The 26,418-nt window shown below is 38.8% G+C and overlaps 2 protein-coding genes across 5 annotated transcripts; one reads left to right on the top strand and one right to left on the bottom strand.

Moving 5' to 3' along the window:
* Positions 1–8,585: 8,585 nt before the first annotated feature.
* On the top strand, positions 8,586–12,535 carry mpg (N-methylpurine DNA glycosylase). Its single transcript, XM_067616160.1, has 3 exons — positions 8,586–9,013; positions 11,305–11,509; positions 11,785–12,535. The coding sequence occupies exons 1-3, from the start codon at positions 8,759–8,761 to the stop codon at positions 12,162–12,164; spliced, it is 840 nt and encodes a 279-aa protein (XP_067472261.1). The 5' UTR covers positions 8,586–8,758; the 3' UTR covers positions 12,165–12,535.
* Positions 12,536–12,909: 374 nt separating this feature from the next.
* On the bottom strand, positions 12,910–24,971 carry nprl3 (NPR3-like, GATOR1 complex subunit). 4 transcript variants are annotated; one of them, XM_067616155.1, is made up of 14 exons: positions 24,539–24,971; positions 23,514–23,583; positions 21,739–21,777; positions 20,839–20,971; positions 19,597–19,671; positions 18,148–18,301; positions 17,871–17,952; positions 17,638–17,775; positions 16,323–16,479; positions 15,651–15,757; positions 15,167–15,296; positions 14,007–14,196; positions 13,718–13,910; positions 12,910–13,288 (listed from the first exon to the last, which is right to left on the bottom strand). In XM_067616155.1, exons 1-14 carry the CDS (start codon positions 24,732–24,734, stop codon positions 13,123–13,125), a joined length of 1,830 nt encoding a protein of 609 aa, XP_067472256.1. In that variant the 5' UTR covers positions 24,735–24,971; the 3' UTR covers positions 12,910–13,122. The 4 variants fall into 4 exon arrangements, with proteins under 4 accessions (XP_067472256.1, XP_067472258.1, XP_067472257.1 ...); XM_067616157.1 differs by having other exon boundaries at positions 24,922–24,940; XM_067616156.1 differs by lacking the exon at positions 21,739–21,777.
* Positions 24,972–26,418: the final 1,447 nt, after the last annotated feature.

Consider the following 26,418-nt stretch of genomic DNA (forward strand, 5'->3'; position numbering starts at 1 on the left):
GGAAATCTAGAAGAGATGCATGATTGAATTGTTCTATCCCCATTCAAGTTAGCTGGAAGGCTAAACTGGAAGTTAACCGTCTTGGCCCACGGAAGTCTCTAGTGTGCATGCTCTATGGGCGCTGGGGCCCATTCATGGTCGCCTTCCACGGAGGCCGCAATGTCTCTACAGTAGCCCAGAGCGGACAAACCAAACACTGGCTCTAGGCAATCTGCAACCTCATCACTAGATGCCACTAAATCTTACACACTGGTCCTTTAAATTACACTGCCTATTCAATAAATTCAAATTATTTTCATAGTAATGTTATTATAAATGTTTTGGGGATCTGCCCCGCATGAACAGTTGTGATAAACTCAACTCAGGTTACAGTTTACTTTGATGTGGAATTTATTCAGTTAGTTGCAATCTGCAACCTCACCAATAGATGCCACTAAATCCTACACACTAGTCCTTTAATGCTTACATGAATTGTATTACAGGTGGAAATACCTACTGCAGTTTTGTTTTTTTTCAGAGGTGAGCCAGCACAATACAAAAATATTAAACACTGATTCTGGTACAAGTATAGAAATTCAAGTATTTTGTTTAGTTTCTTTTTTTCCTTTAAGTGGCTGACCTGTGCAACCTCATAGTGGTTGCTGGAAATGTAAACACAGGCCAAAAAACAAATAAAATTGCTATTATCTTCAAGATATTTTTTTTTACACAATGAGCACATACTGTGTAGAATAAAAGCTTCTCATCACTCATTTAAAGTCATACAGTATGCATCACATCCAGTACACTCACAGAGGTCACCAGAGCTTTGAAATTCTTAGTCCTCCCCCTTTCCTCTGCATATTCCATTAAATATGTTTATTCTGGGCTTACTTCTGAAATTCTGTGAATTTCTTACACAAAAACTCCAAGTGATGGATTATCTAACGACTGATGAGCATTATAATCTCAAATTTCTCAAAATCATATTTTAGCAGCTGACATCAATAATCGCTTGTTCATAAAAACACCGCAGAAACACGTCAAAGGACTATTGTGAATGTATTATGTAAACCTTCACATTTTTTCCCATTTTTGGTCTGTTTTTAGACATGCAGTGTTGCCACATGACATGATGATGAGCATGACATCACAAGATATCAATGATCAGTAGAGCGACCGCCCTTGAACCCTGTGAACTCTGTCTATTAACTATTATATAAATCCAATAAATTTTCCTCAATGTGCATCCAAATACTGCATAATACACCAGTGTCATATGAGCCTGGGGCTTGGGTCATCTGATGTTACCATGGCTGACTGAGACTGTAAACTGCGCCTGAACACTGTTGTTGTACATATCTGCTTGCACTAGTGTTTCTTAGTTTGTCAAAAGCTCTGAACACAACAAAATAAAAAAATAAATCACAAGCAATGGTAAAGAGTGTGAGTGTTGATGTCAAGGTATGTTCATAATATAAAGGTGGACACAGCAGTGGTGGACGAAGTACTCGGATCCTTTATTTAAGTAAAAATACCAATACAGCAATGTAAAAAGTCCTGCATGAAAGTACATAGGTATTAACACCAAAATGTACTTCAAGTACTGAAGTAAAATACTGACTGATATATGATTCTATATGACATTATTACATTATCAATACTGATGCATCAATGTGTAAGCAAAGGGTCACCAGATAAATCTGAGGAGTAATGAGATGATTAATGGGAGAGAAAAGCAGAAAAAACAAAGTTCTGATACACAAATCTGTTTTCAGTTTTTGGACTTTTTCTCTAATCTTTGATTTTTGGTGAAATATTGAATCATTTGAACATTAATTGAAATGTGAGAAGTTTAGAGGGAAAAATCACTATTTGGTGGAGCTGTTAACAAATCATAGACATCTGAAATGTGACCTCGACTACACACTGCTTTTTGTAAGACGTCAAAAGCCAAAAAGGTTGGAAACCACTAGTTTAATTTTTAGCAATGTGTTGTATTTTAAAAGCTTATTATATTATCCATTGTGTCAAATCTTAATCTGAAAAGTAACTGAAACTGTCAAATAACTGGAATTGAAGGAACAATATTTCCTTCTGAAATGTAGTGGAGTGGGAGTATAAAGTAGCATAAAATGGAAATACTCAAGTAAAGTACAAGTACCTCAAAATTGTACTTAAGTGCAGTGCTTGAGTAAATGTACTTTAGCACACAATTCCGGGAACACAAAGCAAAATACAAAGTACAATAAGGCATTAAAGCAATCTATAAAAACACTAAAAATGTAAGCAAATAATTAAATCAAACTGAACATTATAATTTACTGTAGAGCTATTGTATTTGACTGCATTGGCTGGTATATGTTCCTTCCTATTATTGTGATAGAGAGAAAGCCAGAGATGCTGAGGAATGAAGAAATCAACCACAAATAGTTGAAATGATACACACAAAAATGGGATGCCATTATTTTCACATCATTGTGGCTGAGATTCCTCCCATACTTGGCTCATGGGATTCTGCAGCCATGTCTTAATCATTAATCCACACCCAAACCTCATGGGCATTTCCTAGTGTGAGACCATATACAGAAACTGAGTCCAGGGCATTTTCACAGCAATTATCTGTAACAATGTATAGCTACGTTTTGAATGTATAAAAAAAATTCTCATCAGTAAGACAGCCAATGTTCCTCTGAGGAATTGTCTCAGTTTCTGTTTTTTTTATAGTGCACATATACATAAAAATTACAAGATTGCAAATTGTTGCTCTTCAAAAATCACTTTGCTTTATAAGGTAAAAGGAGAGATTTTCATTTGAGAGGATGAGGCTCCTCTTATACGACGGGTAATACACGCTGCTGCTCCATCTAATGAAAAGACCATTACAGTGCATTCCATCATGGTTTCAGTGAAAGCTCAGATCCACCTGGGAATACTCTGGAGGAGAGAAATGGATGTTAGGAAGCAGAAGGTTTCTGAGGTGCTGACAAGGGGCACCGTGTACGTAGTTTTCCTCAGATGAAGTTTCAGGGCACAAAGGGGCTCGGATTCTTGGAAAAATCTCCTTCATGGTTGCTTTGATCTACTACTCAATTAAGACACACGGCATTGAATGTGACTGCCGGTGTCTTTCTGCTATTAAAATAAATAAAGACATAATAAAGTCTAATTTTTATGCTGACAGAACGAATGATTAGTGGTTAGTAAAACAAGGGATCATAAGAGTGGCTGACGACTTTTATATTCAATAGTATTCTCTACACGTTGTGTTTCTGTACTTGGGTATGCAGTATGTTTTTCCCTCCTATAAAACAATCTACTAGAAAGCAGATTCATGCAGTTTTTAAGTAAAAGATGGTAAATCGTCTATTTCCCAGGAGCTCATCCATGTTCAGGAACATGGCACATTTTCTTTGCCACAATTTGCACTGGAGGGTCTGTAAAAATTAACTTAAGGGATACCATTACCTAAGATACTGTATATCCAGCTGGTTAACTACTAACAACTTTCTGCACAGCTACAGGGAATATAATAAATGAGGTAATTTAGAAATTTTATACCATCATCTCTGCAGCCCCTCCACAGCTAACACAGAGGCATCTGTTATAGGAAACATGCTACGCCTTATTTATTCATTTATTTTTACCAATCGCTATGGCAACTTAAAATTTAATCAATCCAAAGGAGGATATCAATATAATATTTCACTGTTGGACAAATATACAGCAGTCATGTCTCACAACTACTCATGTTGTTCATAGAAAGAAAAGCTAGAGCTTCCTCTTAGCTTGGGTCTTCCTCTCTGCACCCACGGGTCTCGTCCCCGCCAACATGACTGATGACCTCATAGAAAAATCGAGCTGATTCAGAGACATGCTCCTAAATTAGGCAACAGATAGTATTTCCACCACAGAAATGAGTTTATCGGACTTCATCAACTCTGTTACATGTGCTCAGCTATGTAAGGAGTGTTCAGTGGCCTACCGGGAGTCCCTGATTGATATACCATGAGGTCACAGTAATTAAAGGTGATGTTTCCCCCGGGATAGTAGAGGGTTGAAGCTGGGGCAAAAGCTACAATTAGGAAGCGACGCAGGACCTGTAGGAGCACTCAAGGCCCCCTGAAGCCCCATCTATCAGACACAGATAAAAGGGTTGAGTGCAAGGGTAATGTTTAACCAAAAAGACATTGTCAGACGCTCCATAAACGGTTTCCTCTTTCTTCAAGCAAGCAGAGAAGTGGAGGAGAGACCATAATTTCTGGGTTAAGACCACAGTGGGGTTGTTGCTCGTACATGGGTGACATGGTTTACTCCACCAAAGAAATATTCAAAACAGGCCAAACACAAGTATGTGACATTTTTAAAATAAGCTTTTCTGGGTCTATTAAATTTGCTGTGACTATAAGTCAGAATTGTTGGCATCTTTGTAGCCCTAAAGGAAACATATTTTCATCCACAATCTAATAAAATGAGTTGTTAAGGTTTTATTTGCTGCTACTGTTGATCAAAATCACTATCAAAGCTGGGTAACACTTAAGTCAGTGAGTTGAAATACAGCGCTTGCTGATTTCATTCAGTGATAGACCCCAAACTGTGCATTACTGGCAAAAGGCCACCTACTGTACTGCTCCAAAATACCACAGCAGAAGGAAGTTGTTAAAGAAATCAAAGACGGCAGAAAAAGATGTTGGTGTGTGGTCGTGTTGAGCAGATTTATACTCCGTTCTTTTTTATGATAGGACCAGTAAGATCCTCCAAAAGGCCCTCCCTCCCTCCCTCCCTGACTCATCGGTTGCTTCCGTTGAAAGCTACAGGTGTGAACTGAGACAAGGAAACTGTTATCAGAGTAAAATGAGAAAGGTGAGGCTTAATCAATAAACCAAAAAGCTGGAAAGTTCTGGGAGTTTTTGTCTTTTAATGATCTACTAAAACAGCCCTCAAACTGTCATTGACTCTCTCATTTATGCTTGGATTCTGCATTGACAGTGAATAGAGAGGATATAATCATATCTGTTTCTTAAGTGTGTCTCTGCTGAATAGGTGGAGACCGAACTCTCTGAACCCGCCCCTCAACTCAAGTAATACATCATTAATTTTCTAAAATGCAGAACAAACCGAACAAAACCATATGTGCTTTGTGGGCACATACGGAAACTTTTAAATTCCCAGCCGTGTGCATACAGTAAGTACATGCATGCATGGTATTCTCCAACCTGTCCTTATAAACCAGTGCTTCTGTAAAACAAACAAACAAACAAATAAAAAAAAAACTGCGGGCATGAGAGCTCAGGTGTGGAAAAAGACAAACCTGTTCCTTCATAAGCATATCTCTGTTGTGTAGGTACATGAACCAGGTCTCATTTGAAGTAACCCTGCATACCCCTCCCCTTGGGAGCCCAGCCACCTGTGCAGAACACACTACACCTCTGCAGCTACAAGAACGGAGGCACATGAATCATTAATTATCACCAATTAATAATTAATCCCATCAAATCCTGAGGATACAGATGACTACCAGGTTCTGCCACTCATAGACTTGGTATGAAAGAGGCCTCTGTAGTTACACTGTTGTATATGAGATCATTACTTATTACAAAAATGGTTGCGGTTAAAATCTCCTCCAAGAGATGACTCATTCATGGGGGCATATGATGATTTAAATATAGTATAAGAGGTTATTTCAGAAGCTCAAAAGCTATGATACATTGCCACTAATAGTTTGCTGTGTTTATTTACAACACAGAATATCAAGGATGTCCTTTTTTTAAATCATGACTCTCATATAAAAGAGATGCAACATTAAGTCTCCCACAGTAATGATAGCAGTACAGCGCCTCCTGCAGAAACACGACCACTGTAGTACTTGATTTGTTTATGTGCTTTCAAGAATTCTTGACATTTCCTTTAGACTGACATTTTCCTCAGGGAAAGTATTTTAATTATTCTAATTCAAGTGGTGTGACTATCTGACTTTTGCACCGATGGCATTCAGACCTCAGATTTCATAAATATAAAAAGATTTGCCAGTCCATTAGTCATTTGTTTGATGTATTTTCATACAGCCTGAAGAAAATCAAACTTAGCAGTGCTGTTGCTGTAATGAAACTTTATACAATACATGAAGATATATTTACAGATTCATGAAAAGTTAGAGCAAAGTGAAACAATTGACTATTTTGTACACTTTCTCAAAAGTAATCATACCCTTTATCAAAAGTAAATATTAGGAGTTACTTCCTTCCTAAACACTGCAGGACAAGAGGATATCATGTGGAGCAGATCAACCCTTATTCTTCATAGGACTCTCTGACTCACGGTGTAGTAAGATATTTTCAGTCTGGCTGCTTTCTGCTCGTCCATCTGCACAAGCAGATGAGTCTTTGGTGTCCCTGCCCAGCGTCACTATCGCTGTGGGGACTGCTGGAGTTGAAAGTGATCCAGAATGTAATGCTACAGCCAAGCTGTAGCTGCTAAGATTATCAGAGGCAGCAACAATGAAAGCTGCCCAACCCGGACCTCACCATCGCTGCTGACAGGCAGTGGAATCACAGTTAAAGCAAACAACGGCCTTCACCGGTCCACCAGCCATGACAATGACAAAGTCAACAACCCCAAATGCCAGAACTCTTCTACTGAACATGCTCAGCAGATTTCTGTCTGGTTCCTATCCTCCCTCAATAACTCAGTCCGGGTATTTATGTCCATAATTGTTCATTGTTGTTATGTATTTCTATTAGAAATACAACTGTTCTGACACTACAGCAGCATGAAGTTACCTGCAAAGAGTAGGTGCAGTGACACACAATAACTAGCCATGCAAATATTTGACCTGGGAATTTTCATGACACTTTTTTTTTTTTTTATGTTGCTGCAGTATATCAGTTGACCCTCAATCCTATGACATATTCCCTCCACCTATCTCTGCAATGCCATAAACCACTTCATAAGCATGTTGCACTTTCTGGCACCTCTCCATAGATCTGACTAACCGAAGGAGAGAGGGGGGAGAAATGTCTTGACTGCTATCATTACATTCCTCTTACAGTCACTAAAGGTTTGCCATAAGCTCAATCTGTGCCAAAACATTTAGCAGAGTATTGAGAAGTTGACATTGATTATGACATGCAGTATATGTCACATAAAGTTATATATACATAAAGCATTGAAACATGAACCTCAAATATGTTTCTTTAGTGTGCCACCCTGTTACTGGAATCGACAAATGTACTTCACTTGCAGACTCCTTCTTCCATATAAGATCATTGCAGATAAAGTTAACAAGAAGCTGCAGCTTCAAAGAACCAACACTGCTACAGGACAGAAAGAGAAGAGTCCTAGTCAGAGCACAAAGACTTCCCAGACTAAAGACGGGGATGTATCAAAGCTCATGCAGCTGAAGAAAGCTCAGGCCGGAGTTAAGTCCAAGAGGCAGAAAAACAAGACTGTTGAACATCGGAAACGAGGAAAGGCCCTGGATATGAAGAAGAATTGAATCTAAGTGTAAAGTTGCAGCAGGAACAGAAAGTATAACTGACGAAGGCCATCGACCTTGTTCCTTGCAATGCGGAAAACTAATCCATCTCCCAGCAGACCCGGCCTGCACAGGCGACAGAGATTGAGAAGGTCAATCTACAGCTAAAAAGATATTCAGATATTACTCTAAATGGCTGGGAAGGAGAAAAAGGCGCCCTCAAAGTACAACGTGTACTCAAGGATCAACTGTTGACTGGTCAATCAAAAGAAGCCGTGTAGAACTAGGATGTAGATGAACTCTTTAAGAGCTCCAGCTGCAGCTACAAAAAGCTCAACAGGATCTTCAGAGTGTATGTTTTACTCCAGTGGTAGAAATTAAATTAACACTGACATTACAAAATGTGCTCAACCACTCTGTCATCCTCAGCATTACAATACCAGTCAAAAGTTTGGACACACTTTCCCAATGAGAAAGTGTGTCCAAACTTTTAACTGGTATTGCATATTGCAAATTATTTTTTTCAACAATATCAGTAGTATGAGAAATCTATTTACCTCAAATACTAGGCTACATAATTTAATCTATTTAAAATATCAATTCACTGAACCTCTATGTATTACCCATATATCAGTGTATTTGTCCATTTAGAAATCAAACAATGCTTGCAGTTGTTAGCTTTGGGATCCAAACAACACACACAACAAACTTTGTACTTCTCTCATGAAGTTGTAGTCTGCACCACAATCATGTCACACACACTTCCAGAAAGCCACATGAGCCTACAGTGCCTGAGGCCAAACTGGCGCCATCCACTTCCTGGGCACAGGCAGGCATGAGCACACCGGCTCTATTTATAACTTCTTATTAGAGCCAGACTGTTTTCAAATGAGGCTGAAAAGATAAGACAGCAGCAGGAAAAGGCCACTGTTCCGTGGCTTTTACCTATCAGCAAAATTGGCTGATACGTGTAGTAGGGAAAAAATAAAGTTATGTTTGGCAATTTTGTAGAAAAACAGAAAACGGACCTTCCTCACACAGCCTAAAGTGACACCAGGAAAAAAACAGGACACATAAAAGAGTCAAACACTTCAAACATCCTTCATGCTGACATGGTGCGCGGTCCCTTTAAGAGCTGCAAAACAATCACACTTCCTTCCTGTTAGCATTAGCATAGACCACCTCAAGAGAGACTGGAATAAACACTGTGGTAAATGGTTTAAAAATATACCATGGTTTTGCCGAGTTTATAAAGAGACAGTGACTGAGAAGGTGTTATTTTTAAGTCGGAGGTGTTTTCCGGTAATGGCAGGGCGAAAAAGAAAGCTGCTCTCGCTGACAGCAGCAGCAGCAGCAGCAGCAAATACACATGACAACCAGCCGGATTTGAAATTAAAGGTTTCACCTGCAAAACAGAAGAAGCCCATTCAAAATTCTCAAAGTGCTGAGACCGAGCAAAGTCATTATTTCACCAAAACTAAACCAGACCTGCAGCACAGACTGGGAGAGGAGTTTTTCAAACAACCTTGCATCAGTTTGGCTAAAGCATTCCTCGGCAAGGTAATAATGTCAGCTTGATTTTACACCCGTTTATTTAATCAGGTATTTGAAAAGCCATATAATGATTTATTGGGAGGTATGCTTGTAATAAACTCCTCATTTATGTCAGTAGCTCATTAAAAATGCCCTTCAAACATGGTTCAAGGTGTAGGCTATATAAATACTTTGAATAATAAATTATGTCTGAAAAAAAATCCAGTTGTGTTGTTGAAATCCTTAAAATAACATTTTCTCTTTCTTCCTCATTAAATATTCCTGAATCTATAAATATGCAAATACATTTAATTTCAACTGCTGGACACAAGATGTCCCCTACTTAACTTTAAAGTATATTCTTAGTGTTTATGCACTGGAGGCTTCAAGTCTCCACATCACACTTGTGTAAGTTGAATATTGGACCAGGATTGGCTTCCAAACTATTTGTGATGTCACTAATCCTGCTCGCACCTTTTAAAACTAGATTTTCAATGAGCACAGAGAAACTTCTCACTTTCAGTAGATGCAAGTGAGAGCAGCCATCTAGTGTCAAACCCTGCACAGTGAAGTTCAAACATCCAACTGAAGGAACAAGATGAAAAACATATTTCTGAGTGGAAGGGGATTTTAAAACTTTTAATGGATAGCATTTAGGATTTAGGATAACAAATTGTGTCCAGTCTGGCAACACTTTGATATGTTTAAGCTATAAGGACCCGAGGCAAGACATAACCTTATCTGACAATCTTGCCACTTAATCAGGTTATTTTGTGTTTCATGCAGGAGTTTCATTTAAGACCCCCTCTAGACATGTTTGAAGATGTCAGAAAAATACCCTGCTTTGATTAAAAATGTGTGTCTGATATGGTTTTTCTGCAAAAAAAAAAAGTTCAATTACCTCCTTAAAAGTTCTTAAAATGACATCTACTTCTTCTCCCTCATTGGAAAATCCAGAATCTATGAGTATGCAAATATATTTTTTTTATTTCAAAAGTTTAAATGCTGGACAAAATATGTTTCCCACGTTACTGTTAAGTCCATTCTCAGTGTTTGTGCGCTGGAGGCTTCAAGTCGCAGCTGTAGTTGCATATCCAGTTGTGTGAGTCGTTGTGATGTCACAAATCACACTGTAGGCCAAGCCCTTAAACTCAGATCTAAGATGAGAACAGAGAAACTTTCAGCAGATGGATGTGAAAAGAGCCATCTAGTGTCAAACTCTGCAGATAGATCATTCTGCACAGTGAAGTTCAAACATCCAACTGAAGGAACAAGAAGAAAAACTTTTTTTTTTTTTGAGCGGAGGGGTACATTAAAACTTTTAATGGATAGCATTTAGGATTTAGGATAACAAATTGTGTCCAGTCTGGCGTCACTTTGATATGTGAAAGCTATAAGGACCCGAGGCAAGACATAACCTTATCTGACAGTCTTGCCACTTAATCAGGTTGTTCTGTGTTTCATGCAGGAGTCTCGTTAAAGACCCCCTCTAGACATGTTTGAAGATATCAGAAAAATACTCTGCTTTGACTAAGCTAAAACATTCATCTGAAAAAAACCCAAACATTTTTGACTGGAGGGGGACTGTAGGTAACCTGTCAGTTCAGTCTTTTCAATCCCTCCTTAACACTGTATAGAGGTATTTCACCTCAAACCTTACTTCAGCCTACATGGTCTTGCAAAACCCAAGACCACAATAAAATGCATCCAGAACACTCGCCTTAAATGTAGGGCTGCAACTACTGATTGTTTAAAATGTCAGAAAACATTGAAAAATGCTCATTACAAGTTCCCAGAGCCATATGGTGACATCTGCAAATATCTTGTTTTGTTTAATCAACTGTCAAAAGATATTCAGTTTACTGTTATAGAAGAAAACCAGAAGATACTCACATAGGCTATGAGAAGCTTCAACCAGTGAATGTCTGCCATGTTTGATTAATTAGTCATTAAAATTGTTGCCAATCAATTTTCTGTTGATCAAATAAATTCTTTGGCATGAATGTCACAACAGCAATATTGCCAAAGCATCAAGAGTCAATGAAACAAATATATATATATAGTATACCTACGTATATATATACAGTATATCCTATGCATGTATATGTATGTGTGTGTCTAGGTCATTCACTGTCCCTCAGGTTCTGGTATGTTAATACATAATGGGCAGCAACATATGCCCTGTCTCCTTCTTCTAGGACTATTTTTAATTTTGAGAGGTCATTAAGCTCTTTTTTAATTAACTAACTCATCATCTCCCAGCCTAAAATGTGACTGCTGTGTGAAAAGATAATCTGTCTGGTGCCTTGTCCCTGCAGGTGTTGGTCCACAGGTGTGTGGATGGTACTGAGCTGAGAGGACGAATAGTGGAGACTGAAGCCTACCTCGGAGGAGAGGACAAAGCTTCACACTCAGTGGGGGGAAAACGCACAGAGAGGAACATGGCCATGTTCATGAAGCCAGGCACAATCTATGTGTATCCAATCTATGGCATCTACCTCTGTATGAACGTGTCTAGTCAAGGTAAAAGCATTACCCACCCAAGGTGACGTAAATTAGAAATACCTGCCCCATGATGAGATCATTGGGCGTTAGCTGTTTTTTCCTAGAGATGCTTGCAAACAGAAAACACATAATGATTTTTTTGGTGATGACCTCTAAGTGTTGTTAATGTTATTAATATGACATTAAACCTACACAGTGGTTTGTGTTTTCTATTGTCAGTGTGTAAAGGGCAAAAGGAAGGAGACAGAGTGGAGCCGTGCTGACTGATGAATATTGTGTGCTGTGTTGCACAGGGGAGGGTGCTGCTGTGCTGTTGCGCTCCCTTGAGCCCCTGCAGGGTCAGTCAGTCATGAGGCAGCTGAGAGCAGCCAGACGCAAAGAGGGAGCCCGACAATTAAAGGACAAAGAGCTCTGCAACGGGCCTTCGAAGCTGTGCCAGGCTCTGGATATACCCCGCTGTTTTGACCGTCGAGATCTTGCCTCAGACCCAGAGGTGTGGCTAGAGAGGGACCCCGACACAAATCCAGCAGAACCATATGATGTAGTATCAGCACCACGCATTGGAATCGAGTCCCATGGTGAATGGGCCAAGAAGCCATTGAGGTTTTATCTTCGTGGGCACCCCTGCGTTAGTGTAGTGAATAAGGAGGCAGAAAGACTGTCACCGTCTTGAACTGTAGTGAAGGATTTAGATTCCTCAGATGTGAAGTCTGTCACAGGGGAGCTGAATGTCAGCAGAACTTGACAGGCAGTATAAAAACTTGAGAAGTTTCTATTTCCGTTGCTGGGATACACTACTTCTTACACAAGTAGGATGAAATAAGTCCATTAATATTTTTAGAATTTTGAAGTCCTCAGAAAGTTAAGATGGCTGAATAACGTCCAAAAATATAAATTCTAATCTGCATAAATCATCCAAAAATATTTCTCATCCGTTTTGTAAGCATTAACATATTTTGGCACCATATTTTCATGGTACTGATGCAAATTTGTACTGTAAAGTTCTAGATTAGCATTTATTTATAAGTCACAATTTATCAATGCCTACATTGGGGAAAAAAATTCTGTTCTGAAATGTACCTTTTCTCATTCCATCTTTTTAAATAAACATTCATACTTGAGAAATTCTCCTCTCAGTGACTCAGTGATTTTGCAGATGTTTGGAACGCTCTGCTTCCCTCAAAGCAAAAACAGCCCTGTCTGATGTTTGGAGTCCTCCTTTTCTCTCTGTCTTTCTCTCCCCACCTCTGGGATTCCTGAGGAGAGGTAGCTGGAGGTCTGGAATGATCATTACTCAGTGTGTACCCCTCTGTGGTCAGTACAGATGATCTAACACATCTGGGACAAGGGGAAGATGATGTCAAACCCCCACTAAGCTAATCCCCCCCAGGATTCAGAGTGAACACTTGAGGCGTGTCTGGTATGTACAAAATAATTTAATATTGTAAACAATATTTGGCTCTTACAGGAAAAAAAACGCGTTCTACATTTCGTAAATCTGCACACATTAATGCAAATGAGCTCATTTTAAAACATTGTTGAGCAACAGTACTTAGCTGTGAGCACAGCAGGCTATTAACCGCTGTCGAACTGACATCTTTTCCATGGGGGCTGATACCGTCTCTGTGCCACTACTCCATCGGTGACTGAAAGATTGAAATAATAGGATCCTCATGGTTGGTCACCACAAGGACACTGCGGAACTTGTCAAACAGCGTCTTGAGCTGAGAGCGCCTCATGTTCTCATTGTACATAATCTCTTCCAGGTGGTGATGTCCCCGGAAATAATGCAGCAGCCTGGAAGGAGTCGACATAAGAGGCAGAAAAAATGGGTTGAGAGCTTGACTTTCACTGAATCATAAGCTGTGTAAATCAAGCATGAGACGGGGCTTTTGCAGCTCTGATGACATCTTTCTTTACTGTACAGTGGGTAAAGCACAGCAATGATTAACTGCTTGGTGAGCTTTCTGGACACTTTTCTGTTTTCAATATTTGCACAACTAATAGCTGGCAAATTTACATTTCTAATTTTATTTTCACAATTTCACAAATATTTTCTTATTTCCTAATAGAAATAGCATTAATAGTGATTCATAACATCACAAGTCACTTAATCCTTACTAAAATGTATGACATCTGCTAATCTTTCTATCTAAAAGCAGAGAGCTGAGAAACACTTATATTAGTAATATGCACTAGTCATTTGTTAGAAGCAGGCTAAATTACCTGGCAAACATCCGCAGATCTTCTGGATTTTGTGCAGCAGGGATATTAAGAATAACCTGCCTCTCGTGCTCCGACAGGCTGGCAAGCAGCGTCTCTGTCATCCTCTTGTTGAGAGGCGAGTCCCCACCAGGCAACAGCTCTGCACTGGAGTTGTCCATACTGGGACTGGTTAGGGTCATGTCATCACTACTGGCTACACACAGGGGGGGAGACAGATGTTCATAAATTAGCTATTACCGTGTTACACCTGTAAGAGCTGGACGAAGGAGTGAGCTGAGAGAGAACATACTTGGGGAACCGAAGCTAAGAGCGCTTGGGGTGCTGAGACTGCGGCCCCCTACTCGGGCAGGCAGCGGGGGGTCTTCATCCCTCGTCCCGGGCTCATCTTCGCTGGGCGGTACCAACAGACAGACGTAAGTGTGCAGTTGGATGAGAAGGCGGCGCTGGAGCATCCACACCACCATCTGGATCAGCTGGGCCTGGTCAGACAGTATCACAGCTGAGCACACTCATGTCTCTAACCAGGTCAAATATGTTTCAAATCAGCAGAGGGTACCGTACAAACTCAAAATACAGCCGCAAGAAAGAGCCATGGCTCTGATCTTGTTCTCATGAAAAATAGAGGCTGCAGGCACTGGAGCTGATGTCCCTTTGCCATTTATAATTCATCACTGATGCCCAAACAGCACTGCCAAAATGAGATGGGTCAGAGGAGAAAACCTGATGGTTCTGCTCATCCAGTATGATATAAAATAAGTTTACAGTAATTGCTCTATAAATACTACAGACTTACTGGGAAAACGCAACTTCACTTTGTTTAGTTTTAATTTGTACAAAAATGTCTGTCTTTGTTCATATGTCAGAACAAACTCTCAACTGGGGGAAACTGGTTCCTGGTACTATGCAGTGCTTGAAGTGGGCTGGTACTCACTGGTACATAGTACCAGCACTTCTACATTTTACTCTTTGGTGTACCGCGACATTTTCTTGTGTACCGGCACTTCTCACAAGCTGCTGCTTTTTTCTGCCCTCTCCATAACAGGTTCTCTGGGCGATTCATAATTGCTCTAAATACCCAGGGGGCACTAGGTGACGCTCACCTGCCTGCTTTTCTCTGTCTGTGGCTATTCTAAGTAACATTACATTAACCTTACAATAACATTTTCATCACACCCCAGCAGAGTCCTTCATTGCACCACACACCAAAGCTGGTGTGGATAGCCTGAGGGACATCTGGACATAGAGTTTAGTGATGCAGAGGTGCTTTGGTTGTGTGGCACACCAACAGTAGAGAGAAGATAAAGTATCCAGGGATTTCACCGGGAATACAAGGAACTAAGGGCATCCCGGTCTGATAACTTCATTGCACCTTAAAGTATGTACAGTATTTTTGCTGTCTGTGCATGTAGTCCAGTGTGGAAGAGTAAGGTTATTTGTGTATAGTCCTACCTCCTGCGCAGGAGCCTCCAGGGGGTTTCTGAACTCGGCCAGGGAGACTGGCAGTGAGAACTTTGCTAACATGGAGGGCAGATCATGACCAGGAAACTGCTGGGCAAACTGCTCAGCCAGTGGTGAGTATCTATCAGGGGAGAGATGGCACACGTTATTCTACAACACATAACTTTTCCGTGAACACAGCTCCTTTGAATTAATCATCAATCAATGTCGTAAAGGAAACTCTGTAAAGTCTAGTGTAAACAGAAGAAAATGAAAAGTGCTGCCAATGGGTCAGTCCAATTCTTTCATGGCACAGTTTTGGGCGATTAAACGAGTACAGACTTTGGAAATCAGCATGTAATTTTAATAAAGACAAGTTTTTGAGACCAGTGTATGTGAGGCAATGGCACAAATGAGTGTTCAGCAATAAAATGGTTCATTAGCGCTACATTTACTAGTACAGCCAACTGGCTTATATCAAACCATGGCCACTCACAGGCAGATGTTGGCATGAGGAGACAGCATGTAGACGTTGTTCTCACACAGCGGGTAGATGATGATCGCTTTGCCCCAGTAAACCAAATGAGCTGCAATTTGAAAGATCTGAGAAGGAAAATAATTTAAATATAATATAAAATTATGTGAAATAATAAAACCTAAACAACAAAAAGCTTTGCAACTGAAAACCAGTTGTTGAAAGAAAATATAAAAACTTCTTGTACTACATGTGGGAACTTTCTCAGAATTGATTTGGATGTACATATATTGTCCACTAGATGGCAGTAAGACACCATAAACACAACAAGCTCTCTACTTTAACATAAAAACTACATTACTCCCATTGTTGTGCATGTTTTCATGTTTCTCTATTTCAGATAGTGTTCTCTTCAATTACAACATACAAATAAGTGGATCAAGATCTTTGATTCTCCCTATATTATGCATGCACTGATCAAATCTATACATGTACTGCATGCATAAATTTGATGACATTCATGACATTTTGAGCTCTGCCAAACTCTCTGTATTTGTGATGACTGAATGAGCTAATGCACTTATACATAAAGTGGTCTTGTAGTTTTACTTTTTGTTTATTTGTGTATTTATTTTGAGACATCCGGTGTTGTGAATTACAGCGGTGATAAGAGGTGGTGAGACTGTTCTGCACCTGAAGTAGGGCTAGGTCAGCATCCTGCGCAAGCTGCTGCAGGTTTTTCACCGCTGAGCAGGTTTTGATGAGGCGCACCATCGCAGGCGAGCAGTCCAGAGGAAGCTGGCTCAGCAGTGCCTTTTCACTTTCCAGTAGCAGCAGAGCGTGATAAGGCCTGGAGGATCACACAACATATACAGCTGAGCAAACAGATGTCCTCTTTAGGGGGTTCGAGCTGCCTTCTGCAGGAAACAACTTTAGTACCAGTCATTTTATAGTAAAACTACGTGTATCTAAGAACACAAACTGAATACACTGAATAAAAAATAAAATCTTAAATCTTTCTGGACAGTTGGTGTGATTTCATGGCTTAAATATATTTACGCAAATATCAGCCGGCTTAACTATTTATGCACATTTTCTTGAGCAAGACAGAAATACAGAGATAAGAGTGGATCACAACTCTGATGTAATTATGCTGAAGCAACAATAGGTGGCAGTATAGCCCACAGAAAACTCTGTTTCTTTAAATGCTATAAATAGTTATTGCTGAAGTGCAAAACACACAACCCTCCATTACATGTTACACACAACTCATTTGACATAATAAACTGATGGTGGATTAAACTGTCAATCCTGAGGATATGAGACCATGTCGTATTGGTCTATAAGTACATGTATGTGTGTGTAGTAGAGTCATGAGTTTATGAACTAGAATTAGTCTTTTTCTCTATCCAGATCATTTGAAGATATTCTACCTTTCATATTCAGAACTTACAATTACAGACTGATCATATTTTGCTTGACCTGCAACCAAGTAATCTTAACAAATGAACATTATGCTGCTGTCAAGTATTTAGTAGAGCATAAATAAACAACATAAACATGAGGATAAATGGTCAAAATGTTCTTTTTATCCCCAACAAATATGACATTTATGGGCAGAGAAGAGGGAATCTGTCAATTTAAGTGTAATGTCTTTACATATTGCATAAGAAAAGGTGTTATCTGTTATAACACTTGTAATAACACTTCCTACATATGTTTCTGCTTTGAGATGGGGACCAGTGGGTGGAGTATGTGTGGGTAGGAGTGATAGGCCATTTTTAGTATGATAGGTCACAGCTGCTGAATGGCATGTTGAAAGAGTTGCAATTTTTAAAAGGTTCAACCCACCAAAAAAAACAAACATTGAAGCGTAAAGTGTTTTCTACACTGTGTGATTTAACAGAAAATGTATTCTTATGCTATGCAGCTGATCAAATAAAACATGTCTCAAATACCAAAACTACATGACACAAAAATAAAACAGACAGAAAAAATACAAACACACCTTATAGCCTTAAGGCTGCGCTCCAACGCCTCTGGAGGGATATGGTTTCCGCCAATTCTGTGGATCTTGTGCGGTAAACAGAAGCTCACCTCCAGCCAGTTGTTAATATGTAGTCGCACTACACCGGTTGTACAAAGGCTGACAAAACATCAACATCAAAGTCAGCTATATATATAATATTCATTGTGCATAGCAAGAAAAAAGTTAGAAAAGTTAGAAAAAAAAAACCACACCTGTCATAAGCCTCCTTCAGGTCTCTTGCTAGCTTACATTTGGGTAGAATTTGTCTAAATGGGGACTGGGGGCTTCCATCAGCTGATATCATGAAAAGGAGAGAACACTGTGAAAATATACTCTCACATTTATACTTTCATTTGATAATACATCACTACAATATCACTGACAAGCTGCACTGTTCTATAATAATGAACTTTAAGAAATGTTATAGCTTGACTGGGACAGAGCTGTGAATTTGATGTCAATCCTCAGGTTTATAAGTATGTATCTCACTTTCAGTCATGGTGGTAATCTCATCCTGGACGGCGAGCATCAGTTTGGCCTCTCTGGTAAGGTACTGGCAGCGCCGCTCTTCGTGCTGCAGGGCTATAGCGATGCGGCGAGACAGGTTGTGCATGCAGCTGATGACGGAGGGGTCAGCGTTAGCCTGCACAGGCCAACGATAAGAGGGAGGCACTATTACAATTGTGTCATTTTGACAGAAACATGCTAGTTAAATGTTTACAACTCAATGATTACTAGTATTACACTGCATTTAAATCACAGTTCACATTCATGTCAGACATTACCAGTCTGCTGTTAACTGTCAAACATATTTAGGCCTTGAAAATTTATGTGACTTTTATGCGAGGGGAAGATTTTAACATGTCACTTAACAATAAAAGAATTCTATGAATGAAATGATTGAGATTTATACTAAAAAAATTAAGTGAAATGATAATACTTTTCTGTTTTGTTTCTGTCACAATCAGTAACAACATGATACAGAATCCTCGTCATTTTTAAGTTTTTCAAATATTTAGCCGATGTCTATTGACGGAGTTAACAGTTTATTTGCTGTGCCTGTACACTTATCGCTCGTAATGCAATCCAATTGACTTTATATTGAGATTTTAATTAATGTTTGTGGTAATTTTGAGGCTGTAATTTATGTCATACAGCATGGCTTTATACTGAGAGGTGTTTCTGATAGTCTGTCATCCTCAGGTATGTAAATGACAGTCGACAAAACCTATAAAATGAGTGACCAACATCATCTTATGGTGTTGTTAAATAGATTATTTGCCATAATTTTCTTAGAGGATAGATATAAAAACAAAATACATGTATATAATCATATGAATGAACATGTAGACTTATATAAAATAATTTACTGGTGTACAAATTAGAATTGTGAATCTTTTTAAAATTTAATGGTTAAATCTCTTGCAATAGGTTATAAATACACACTGCCATATAAAAATAACTCAATGGGACTGTTGGAAATGTGCAGGGTTCAAACACCACAGTTGCTGGGTAGATATTAACAAAACATGACAGAGCATTTCTAGCCCCATTTCAGCTGTACTGGGACTTACTGGGTACAGTGACTCAGCATGGGCAGGAACAGGCTCTGCCTTTTTGGGTGGCGTGATTAAGCATAGTCAATTGGTCTCTCCTCCCTCTTGAGTTCCCATGCTCTAACAGATAGACTATACTGGAATATTATCACTCATAAGCACGCCTCCCATTAAAAGAACAGATCAACAGCACATAATCTACATGTCCCACCCACAGTCAGTTGGCTGAATGTCATCGTTATAAATAAAAATACCAAAAATAAGTTTTACTATCAGCATTTCTATATCATGTATTTCCTCTGGTGATTTTCTTGGGTCCACATCAACAAATCACTTAATATGAACAATCAAAAAATCTAAATCATAACAAGACTTTTCATACCCTTAGTGCAAACACCACATTAAACAAGATCATGGTCGGCATTTCTCTCTTAGGCGAAGGATCTGTTTTAGACACCTGTATGGGAAGAAGACACATTTTTCATAAGATGCATAAAATAAACTGTTTGTAAATTGTAAATCTATATATGATACAGTCAAAGTCAATACTTAATTTCAAAAGCGGTTCAGTTAACAAATATAGAAGAGTGGTATAAATAAATATTGCATGAATATTTAAGTAAAGTGGTTTACACCATAAAACTGCACCCACACAATGTTATGCAACCCTGTAAAATAACTCTGCAATAAATCAACCTTTGTTAACACTGAAATGTTCAGTTTTTGTTGATACTGTTGATGGACCTACATGGTCATTTTTAAGTTGTAAAAAGTATTGTAGTATTGTACTACAGTAAAATGTAAGTTGTTCTTGTTGCTTTTCAAAGGGGCACCTTAAAACAGAATATGTTGCTGTTGGATTGCCGTCTTAGCAACACAGGCAATGATTCATGAGATAAACAAAACTTCTGTCAGTAGGGGGCACTGCTGCAGCTTACACTTATCTGCCAAAGCTCAATGGTTACATAAACTGAGATGGTAATGATGAAATGAGAAATGGTCTTACAGCATAATCAAACCCAGATGGCTTGGACTGATTGATCCGTTACCAATCACAGGTGTCCAATATAGTATATATTATAAAAGACACTTCAGAATTCAAACTCATTTTGTTGCTCCCCTATATTTAACAGAGCTATGATTTGTTTTCTTCCACATTCAGAATCCAATTCAATGTTCTTGTGATCACCTATAGAGTTCTGCATAGTCAGTCACCTGCCTGCATTAGAGATCTACTGCAGCCCTATGTCACCAGCAATGGTCTCAAAGATCTTCTGATCAGGGTTTGCTGGTTGTTCCTAGAGACTGTGCTTTTGAGGTTGTGGCTCCTAAACTTTGGAACTCTCCTCCATTGGATTTAAGATCTGTGGACACTGTTGGCACCTTTAAAAAGCAGCTCAAGACTCATTTGTTCAGACTTGCCTTTGTATAATTTTTCTGTTTTTTATGCTTTATTTCCTCTGTGAAGTACTTTGTGACGTCTCTGCTCTTAAAAAGTGTTATAGAAATAAAGTTACTTACCCACATACTGTAATAGAAGAGGAAGAGACTACGACAAACTGATTTTTTTTAACAGTGGTAACAAGTTATCTGGCTTTTCAGTAGGACCTGTTTTGTTCCTCACCTGAATGATGGGAGGATGCTGAAGGAGAGTAGGGTGACCCACAAATCGAACATTGTCTATCTTCAACTCAAACTTCTTTCCGCACATATCGGATTTGGTGGCCAAGATGGTGGCGAGGATGATGTCAGAAAACCTTCAGGACAGAAGAACGCACTTAATAAGGAGAGGTGGCGAGAGAGGTTACGGCACAGAAAACAGCTGTGTTTCAAGTGAGAAACTTTAAATTAGCTTTGTTTGATTACATTTTTCACATTTCCTGTCTCACAGAGGGGTTTTGCGTTAATCAGATGCGTCTGCCTGCAATGTATTTCAGCAGAGTGTAAATAAAAAGCTTGTGTGGCTACTGGAGAGGAGAAATTAGGAAGAGGCCTCCTTGCAGAAAAAAAGTGAAGTCTCTGTATGAATGAAGAATGTGAAAGACTCATGCTGGTTTTACTTTAAGTAACTCATGCTGCGATCAAAGGGATAAAAATCAAAGGCCAGAAAAATGAAGGCCAGAAAAAATTAAACACACAATAGACTTACCCCACCGTCAGAATTGGAAAAGAACGTGAAGTAGTTGCTTTATTGTAGTTTGCATTTGATTTGCATTTTTGTTTTGTCATAGTGAGTCTACATGCTACAGGTAATCAAATTAAATACGAATTAAAACTTTTTAATTACAGTTTTGAACTATTGGACTTTAATAGAACACGGCATACAGTACAAAGGAAAGCGACACTGAAATCCTGAATTTACCAAAGCACTGATTCACTGGATCTACTACTGATAATTCACAAGGATTTTCTGAGATTAGGATTGGGGATCCATATAGGACATAAAATAGGAAAGAAGGGGGATTAAAAAAAGACAGGGGTGATCTAAGCATAGGAAAGGTGGTTTAGAATGATTTGGTCTTACCCTGCTACCAACTGTTCGTCAGTTAGTGGAGTTTGTTCTCTGAAATGGGAATTGGGCCATAAAAAAAAGAAGAAAAAAGCAAACAAAAGGGAAAATGCAACACACAGTTGGGCTGAATGCATAAAATGGACATCAAAACAACCCAAACAAACATGTGATACTGTGATGTGAAAATGCTGGTCTGCACGTTGATTACGCCCCTCAAGCAAATAACCAGTCAACCCCTGTGTATGCCAACATGTCGTTAGCGTTGACAAGTTTCCATCTTAAGAACAGTTTATGCAGTTAAAACCAACCACTTGACTATTGTAGGGCTGCAACTAATGATTCATTATCAACTTATCAGCGGATTATTCCTTCGATTAATCGCAGAAAATATAACAGAAAATAGTGAAAAATGACCATTAAAACAGTCAAAGGTGACATCTTCAAATGTCTTTTTTTGTCCAACCAGCAGTCCAAAATCCAAAGATAATCAGACATTCAAATCTGACATTTTTGGGTGTTTTTTCTTTTAAAAAAACAACATTTGATTGTCAAAATAGTTGCAGTTTAATTTTCTATCGATCATTGCAGCTCCAGATTACTACAATCCATTTTATACTTGTCTTCCTAAAGTTGCTATTACATGACTTCAAATGCTGCTGATATGTTCTTAACTATGACAAAAATGACAGGACATATAACACCTACAGTATATGTATACTGAACTCTGGCTCCCTGTGCCAGCTGTGGTTTATTTTAAAATGAAAAGTTTTTAGGAATTAATTTGATTTTATGATTTATGACTTGTGCACACCATAGATAACAGGCTGTTTACACTTCTATACCCATGTAAAAGTTCTCTAAGATGTCAGATATTTTCAAAAAGCTGTATAACGAGTTGGAAGATGGTTTGTGGTGTTTTATTTGTTCGTATTTCAGTGATTATATTCATTTTCATGTGACTCACTATCAGCACGGTTTACACATAAACAACAAATGAAAGTTTATTTAATATACATATGTTGTGAATTTCCCCTCAGGAATCAATAAAGTATTATCTTATATAGGTTTTGTCATTATTATAAAAATAATTAAACACATTTTCATACATAACATGAACTACTGTCACATCTGCTGCAACTGTGTACAGCAGTCTACCTCTTTTACTCGGTGGATGAACAAGTCATCCCCTTGTTTTGGTAAAAATCACAAAATGATGCAGCACTGCCACCTATCCTATTTTTTTTTTTTAAACCTATGACCAATTCCTTTTTGTAAGTCTTACCCCTTTAAATAATTTTGGAAAAGTCTAACAATTCATTCTATGAACCTGTTTGTTTGAAGTGTGTAGTAACAATCAGTGTCCCACATTCTCACTAGCAGAGCTAACAAAATATAAAGTATATCTGAAGTGTTAAGTTTGTTTTTTCACCAGTTATATGTAAACAGCAGCTGGGGCAAAGTCTAAAGGACATTAAACACAAGGTGAGCTGATAGCTTTAGGTTTTGAAGTTCCACCCCTAAAGCAGTTTTAAAAATAAAAAATTTCGTGGTGTTTAATAAAGCTCAGTCACATGGGCTGTGTTAACCATCTCCTCAATTCAACTTGAAAAATACAACGAATTTTGGGAAAAAAAATAAAAGATCAAAAGCAAGAGAAGGGACAAAAAAAAAAATGAAAGTAAGTAGCTCATGTGGATCTTAGAACAGGCTGTGTTTCAACCTACTCATTTTCTTACAGTGTATATAATGTATAAAACATTTTATATTGAATGAAGACCAAAAAATACCTTGAATCACCATCCTGATCTTCAAGACCATCCCCCGTCGTGTTCAGTGCATACGGACTTCGTTGAGTTGCTTGTGTACAAAAATAACAGTATTAGTTCAAATGATTTAGCCAATTTGAAAAAAACACACAACTTGACATGATATTAAAATAAGAGCCTGAAAATCCAACATGTGTCAGAAAGATGTTACGTAAACTAAACTAAATTTCACAAAAAGCAGGACGATGATAAATATTCATTCAAGCCAGACGCCCGTTGCGTTGTTGCAATACATAAATAAACAATTTAAATAGAGTGCTACTCCAGATGTTTGACTTTTTCTGTATGTGGCCATAGTTTGTTGTTGTTAAGGGCCTTTCTCAGTGTTGGCAAGAACCAACTTGTGACCTTTGTTGCTCTTTGCCAATAAAGTTTTCCAGTGTTCAACGTGTTGTTTTTATATGACCTACCATTACCATATTTGCTCAATTTACTGTGTGTTTATGGGAAAGAAGGCTGTGACATATCTGGCTTGAACTTCTGGTGGTGAATATGTACCTGCTAGTTTCCTTATGCTGCCATGAAAACTCACTTATATAAGAGTAACTGACAGACATCAGGAACATTGATAGTATATATTCAGCCTTTATAACAATAAGTGTGGACAAAATAACAAGAAAATGGAAAAAGGCCACTGATAAAAGACATTGTGTGTCATACTAATCTCTTCCCATACTAATAAACAGTTTCTTAGAAAGAGTAACAGAGGACACAAGTAGACCTTATCAACACTTATTGAAAGAAATCATATATTCATATTTGCTTCAAACTGAAAACTGTGGCATCAAGATATCATATCCTGTTTATTGCTGGGCTGTTTTTGGGGTTATATTGTATTGTGAGGTGTTTGTTACTTTATCCAGCCCCTGTGAAAGTGTAACCCTATGAAAGTGAGACCTTGGAGGCCCTGGTTACCCTGAATAAAGAGCAGGTGATGAGCTCCTAACTAGTCTCTGGGTAAAGCTGGGCATTAATGCTGCGCCTACCTGTAAGAGATGACGGACACTCGGCCACTCTTTGGAAAGGATATCGAAAAAGCAGTTTGTTCCCCCGGCTGCCAGAGCTAACCAGTATGACACTAATTGGGCTGGTTTTATCGCCGCTTTTGTACACGCTATTTTGTGACTGACTGTACATGGATTTTCGGTCATCTGGTAACCCGGCGGAAGGGTTGAACATCATGTTAGCATTATAGCTAACTTTACGCTAGCTGCGACTCGTGTAAAGTCGGTCGCAAACTGAACCAACCAACCAGTAGGTTAGCCCGTATTAATGTTTAACACACTCTCACACACACTGACGGTGGGAAAACTACAATATAACTGGTTTAAAGGTTGAGGCCTGACTGTCAAGTAACGTTACTCCCTACCGCTCATCCGCGTATTCTTGCGATTGTTTTGTGTCACCCTGAAAATTGTTCGACAGGGAACAGAGACAACTACATGATTCCCCTTGCTTCAACGAAAGGCTACGCAATGTCTATCTATCTATCTATCTATCTATCTATCTATCTATCTATCTATCTATCTATCTACAGTTAAGCCCAAAATTGTTTATACCCATGCCGAATTTTGATTTATAGTGAAATTTTATCTAACCAATAGGGTTCTTCTGGCTGGGAATGACATAAGTATGTGACAAAAGACGGCAAGACATTGTGTTAGAGACGTTAATGATAAATTTTAACAATTTTAACAATTTCTTTTTTACTGAAAAAATGCCATGTCCAAAATTATTCATACCCCTTGAAATTGTCGCAAATTTTTGAGAAATGCAACCTTCTATACCATCCCAAATGGTCTTGGTAATTTCTACCATGTTCTAGAGCACTCTATGGAGAACAGCTGATGCAGTAATTCTCTAGTCAGTTACTAGTCATGACTAAAACCAAAGACCTTAGTGAGGACCTCCGGTTGCGTATTGTGGCTGCTCACAAGACGGGGAATGGCCACAATGCAAAGCACAATCACAAAGTATTAGGAGTTTCACACTGTGAAAAATCTCAAGGGGCGTGGTAGGAAGCCAAAAGTGACCCTTGCGCTGGAAAGAATGGTAGTGCGAGGGGTCGTAAAGAAGTCAAGGATCACTACCAACATCTCACGGCAGACACTGCACAAGGCTGGTCTCCATGGACTCTGACCAAGGAGGGCTCCACTTCTTCAAGACAGACGAAGCCAGCGCGCAGGGGTCACTTTTGGCTTCCTACCACGCCCTCTGAGATTTTTCACAGTGTGGAACTCCTTGTACTTTTTGATTATGCTTTGCACTGTGGCCACAGGCACTTGGATATGGCTTTATAGCCTTTCCTCGTCTTGTGAGCGGCCACAATGCGTAACCGGAGGTCCTCACTAAGCTCTTTGGTTTTAGCCATGGCATTTTTTTCGTAAAAATGTTAAAAACATAGAAATAGTTAAAATTTAGTATTAACATCTCTGATACAATGTATTACCATCTTTTGTCACATGCATTATGTCATTTCCAGCCAGAGGAAATCAAAATTTGGCATGGGTATAAATAATTTTGGGCTTAACTGTATCTATCTATCTATCTATCTATCTATCTATCTATCTATCTATCTATATGTCTGTATTTCTGCCTGTTTGTGAAAACAGTCATTAAAAAAACATTATTGCTCTTTTATCGTTGTTGTTTTTGCTGTTGTTGTTGTTATTTAGGCCGCACAGTTGTCCAGTATTATCAGTGTATTAGCATCACTGCAATCGTCCTAATATGCTCCATGTAGGCTTTTTATATTTTAGGAGACCATCAAAATATATTTATCTGTTCCTACATGTTTCCCAATTAAATCCGCCAGATGGCGCCACTCGCTGGTTGTGGGATCTTTTGGGCTACACAGACTTTTTAT

This window comes from Thunnus thynnus, chromosome 17 (genome assembly GCF_963924715.1).
Source record: "Thunnus thynnus chromosome 17, fThuThy2.1, whole genome shotgun sequence".
Classification (NCBI taxonomy): domain Eukaryota; kingdom Metazoa; phylum Chordata; class Actinopteri; order Scombriformes; family Scombridae; genus Thunnus; species Thunnus thynnus.

What these genes read in the sequence shown, in the direction of transcription:
- mpg (XM_067616160.1), top strand. Translation starts at nt 8,759, where the DNA reads ATGGCAGGGCGAAAAAGAAAGCTGCTCTCGCTGACAGCAGCAGCAGCA. An exon ending in CTAAAGCATTCCTCGGCAAG is followed by an intron (nt 9,014 to 11,304) that starts GTAATAATGTCA and finishes TTGTCCCTGCAG; the next exon opens with GTGTTGGTCCACAGGTGTGT. An exon ending in TATGAACGTGTCTAGTCAAG is followed by an intron (nt 11,510 to 11,784) that starts GTAAAAGCATTA and finishes TGTGTTGCACAG; the next exon opens with GGGAGGGTGCTGCTGTGCTG.
- nprl3 (XM_067616155.1), bottom strand. Translation starts at nt 24,734, where the DNA reads ATGATGTTCAACCCTTCCGCCGGGTTACCAGATGACCGAAAATCCATG. An exon ending in GTGTCCGTCATCTCTTACAG is followed by an intron (nt 23,584 to 24,538) that starts GTAGGCGCAGCA and finishes TTTGTACACAAG; the next exon opens with CAACTCAACGAAGTCCGTAT. An exon ending in CGCAGCCTTAAGGCTATAAG is followed by an intron (nt 16,480 to 17,637) that starts GTGTGTTTGTAT and finishes GTGATCCTCCAG; the next exon opens with GCCTTATCACGCTCTGCTGC.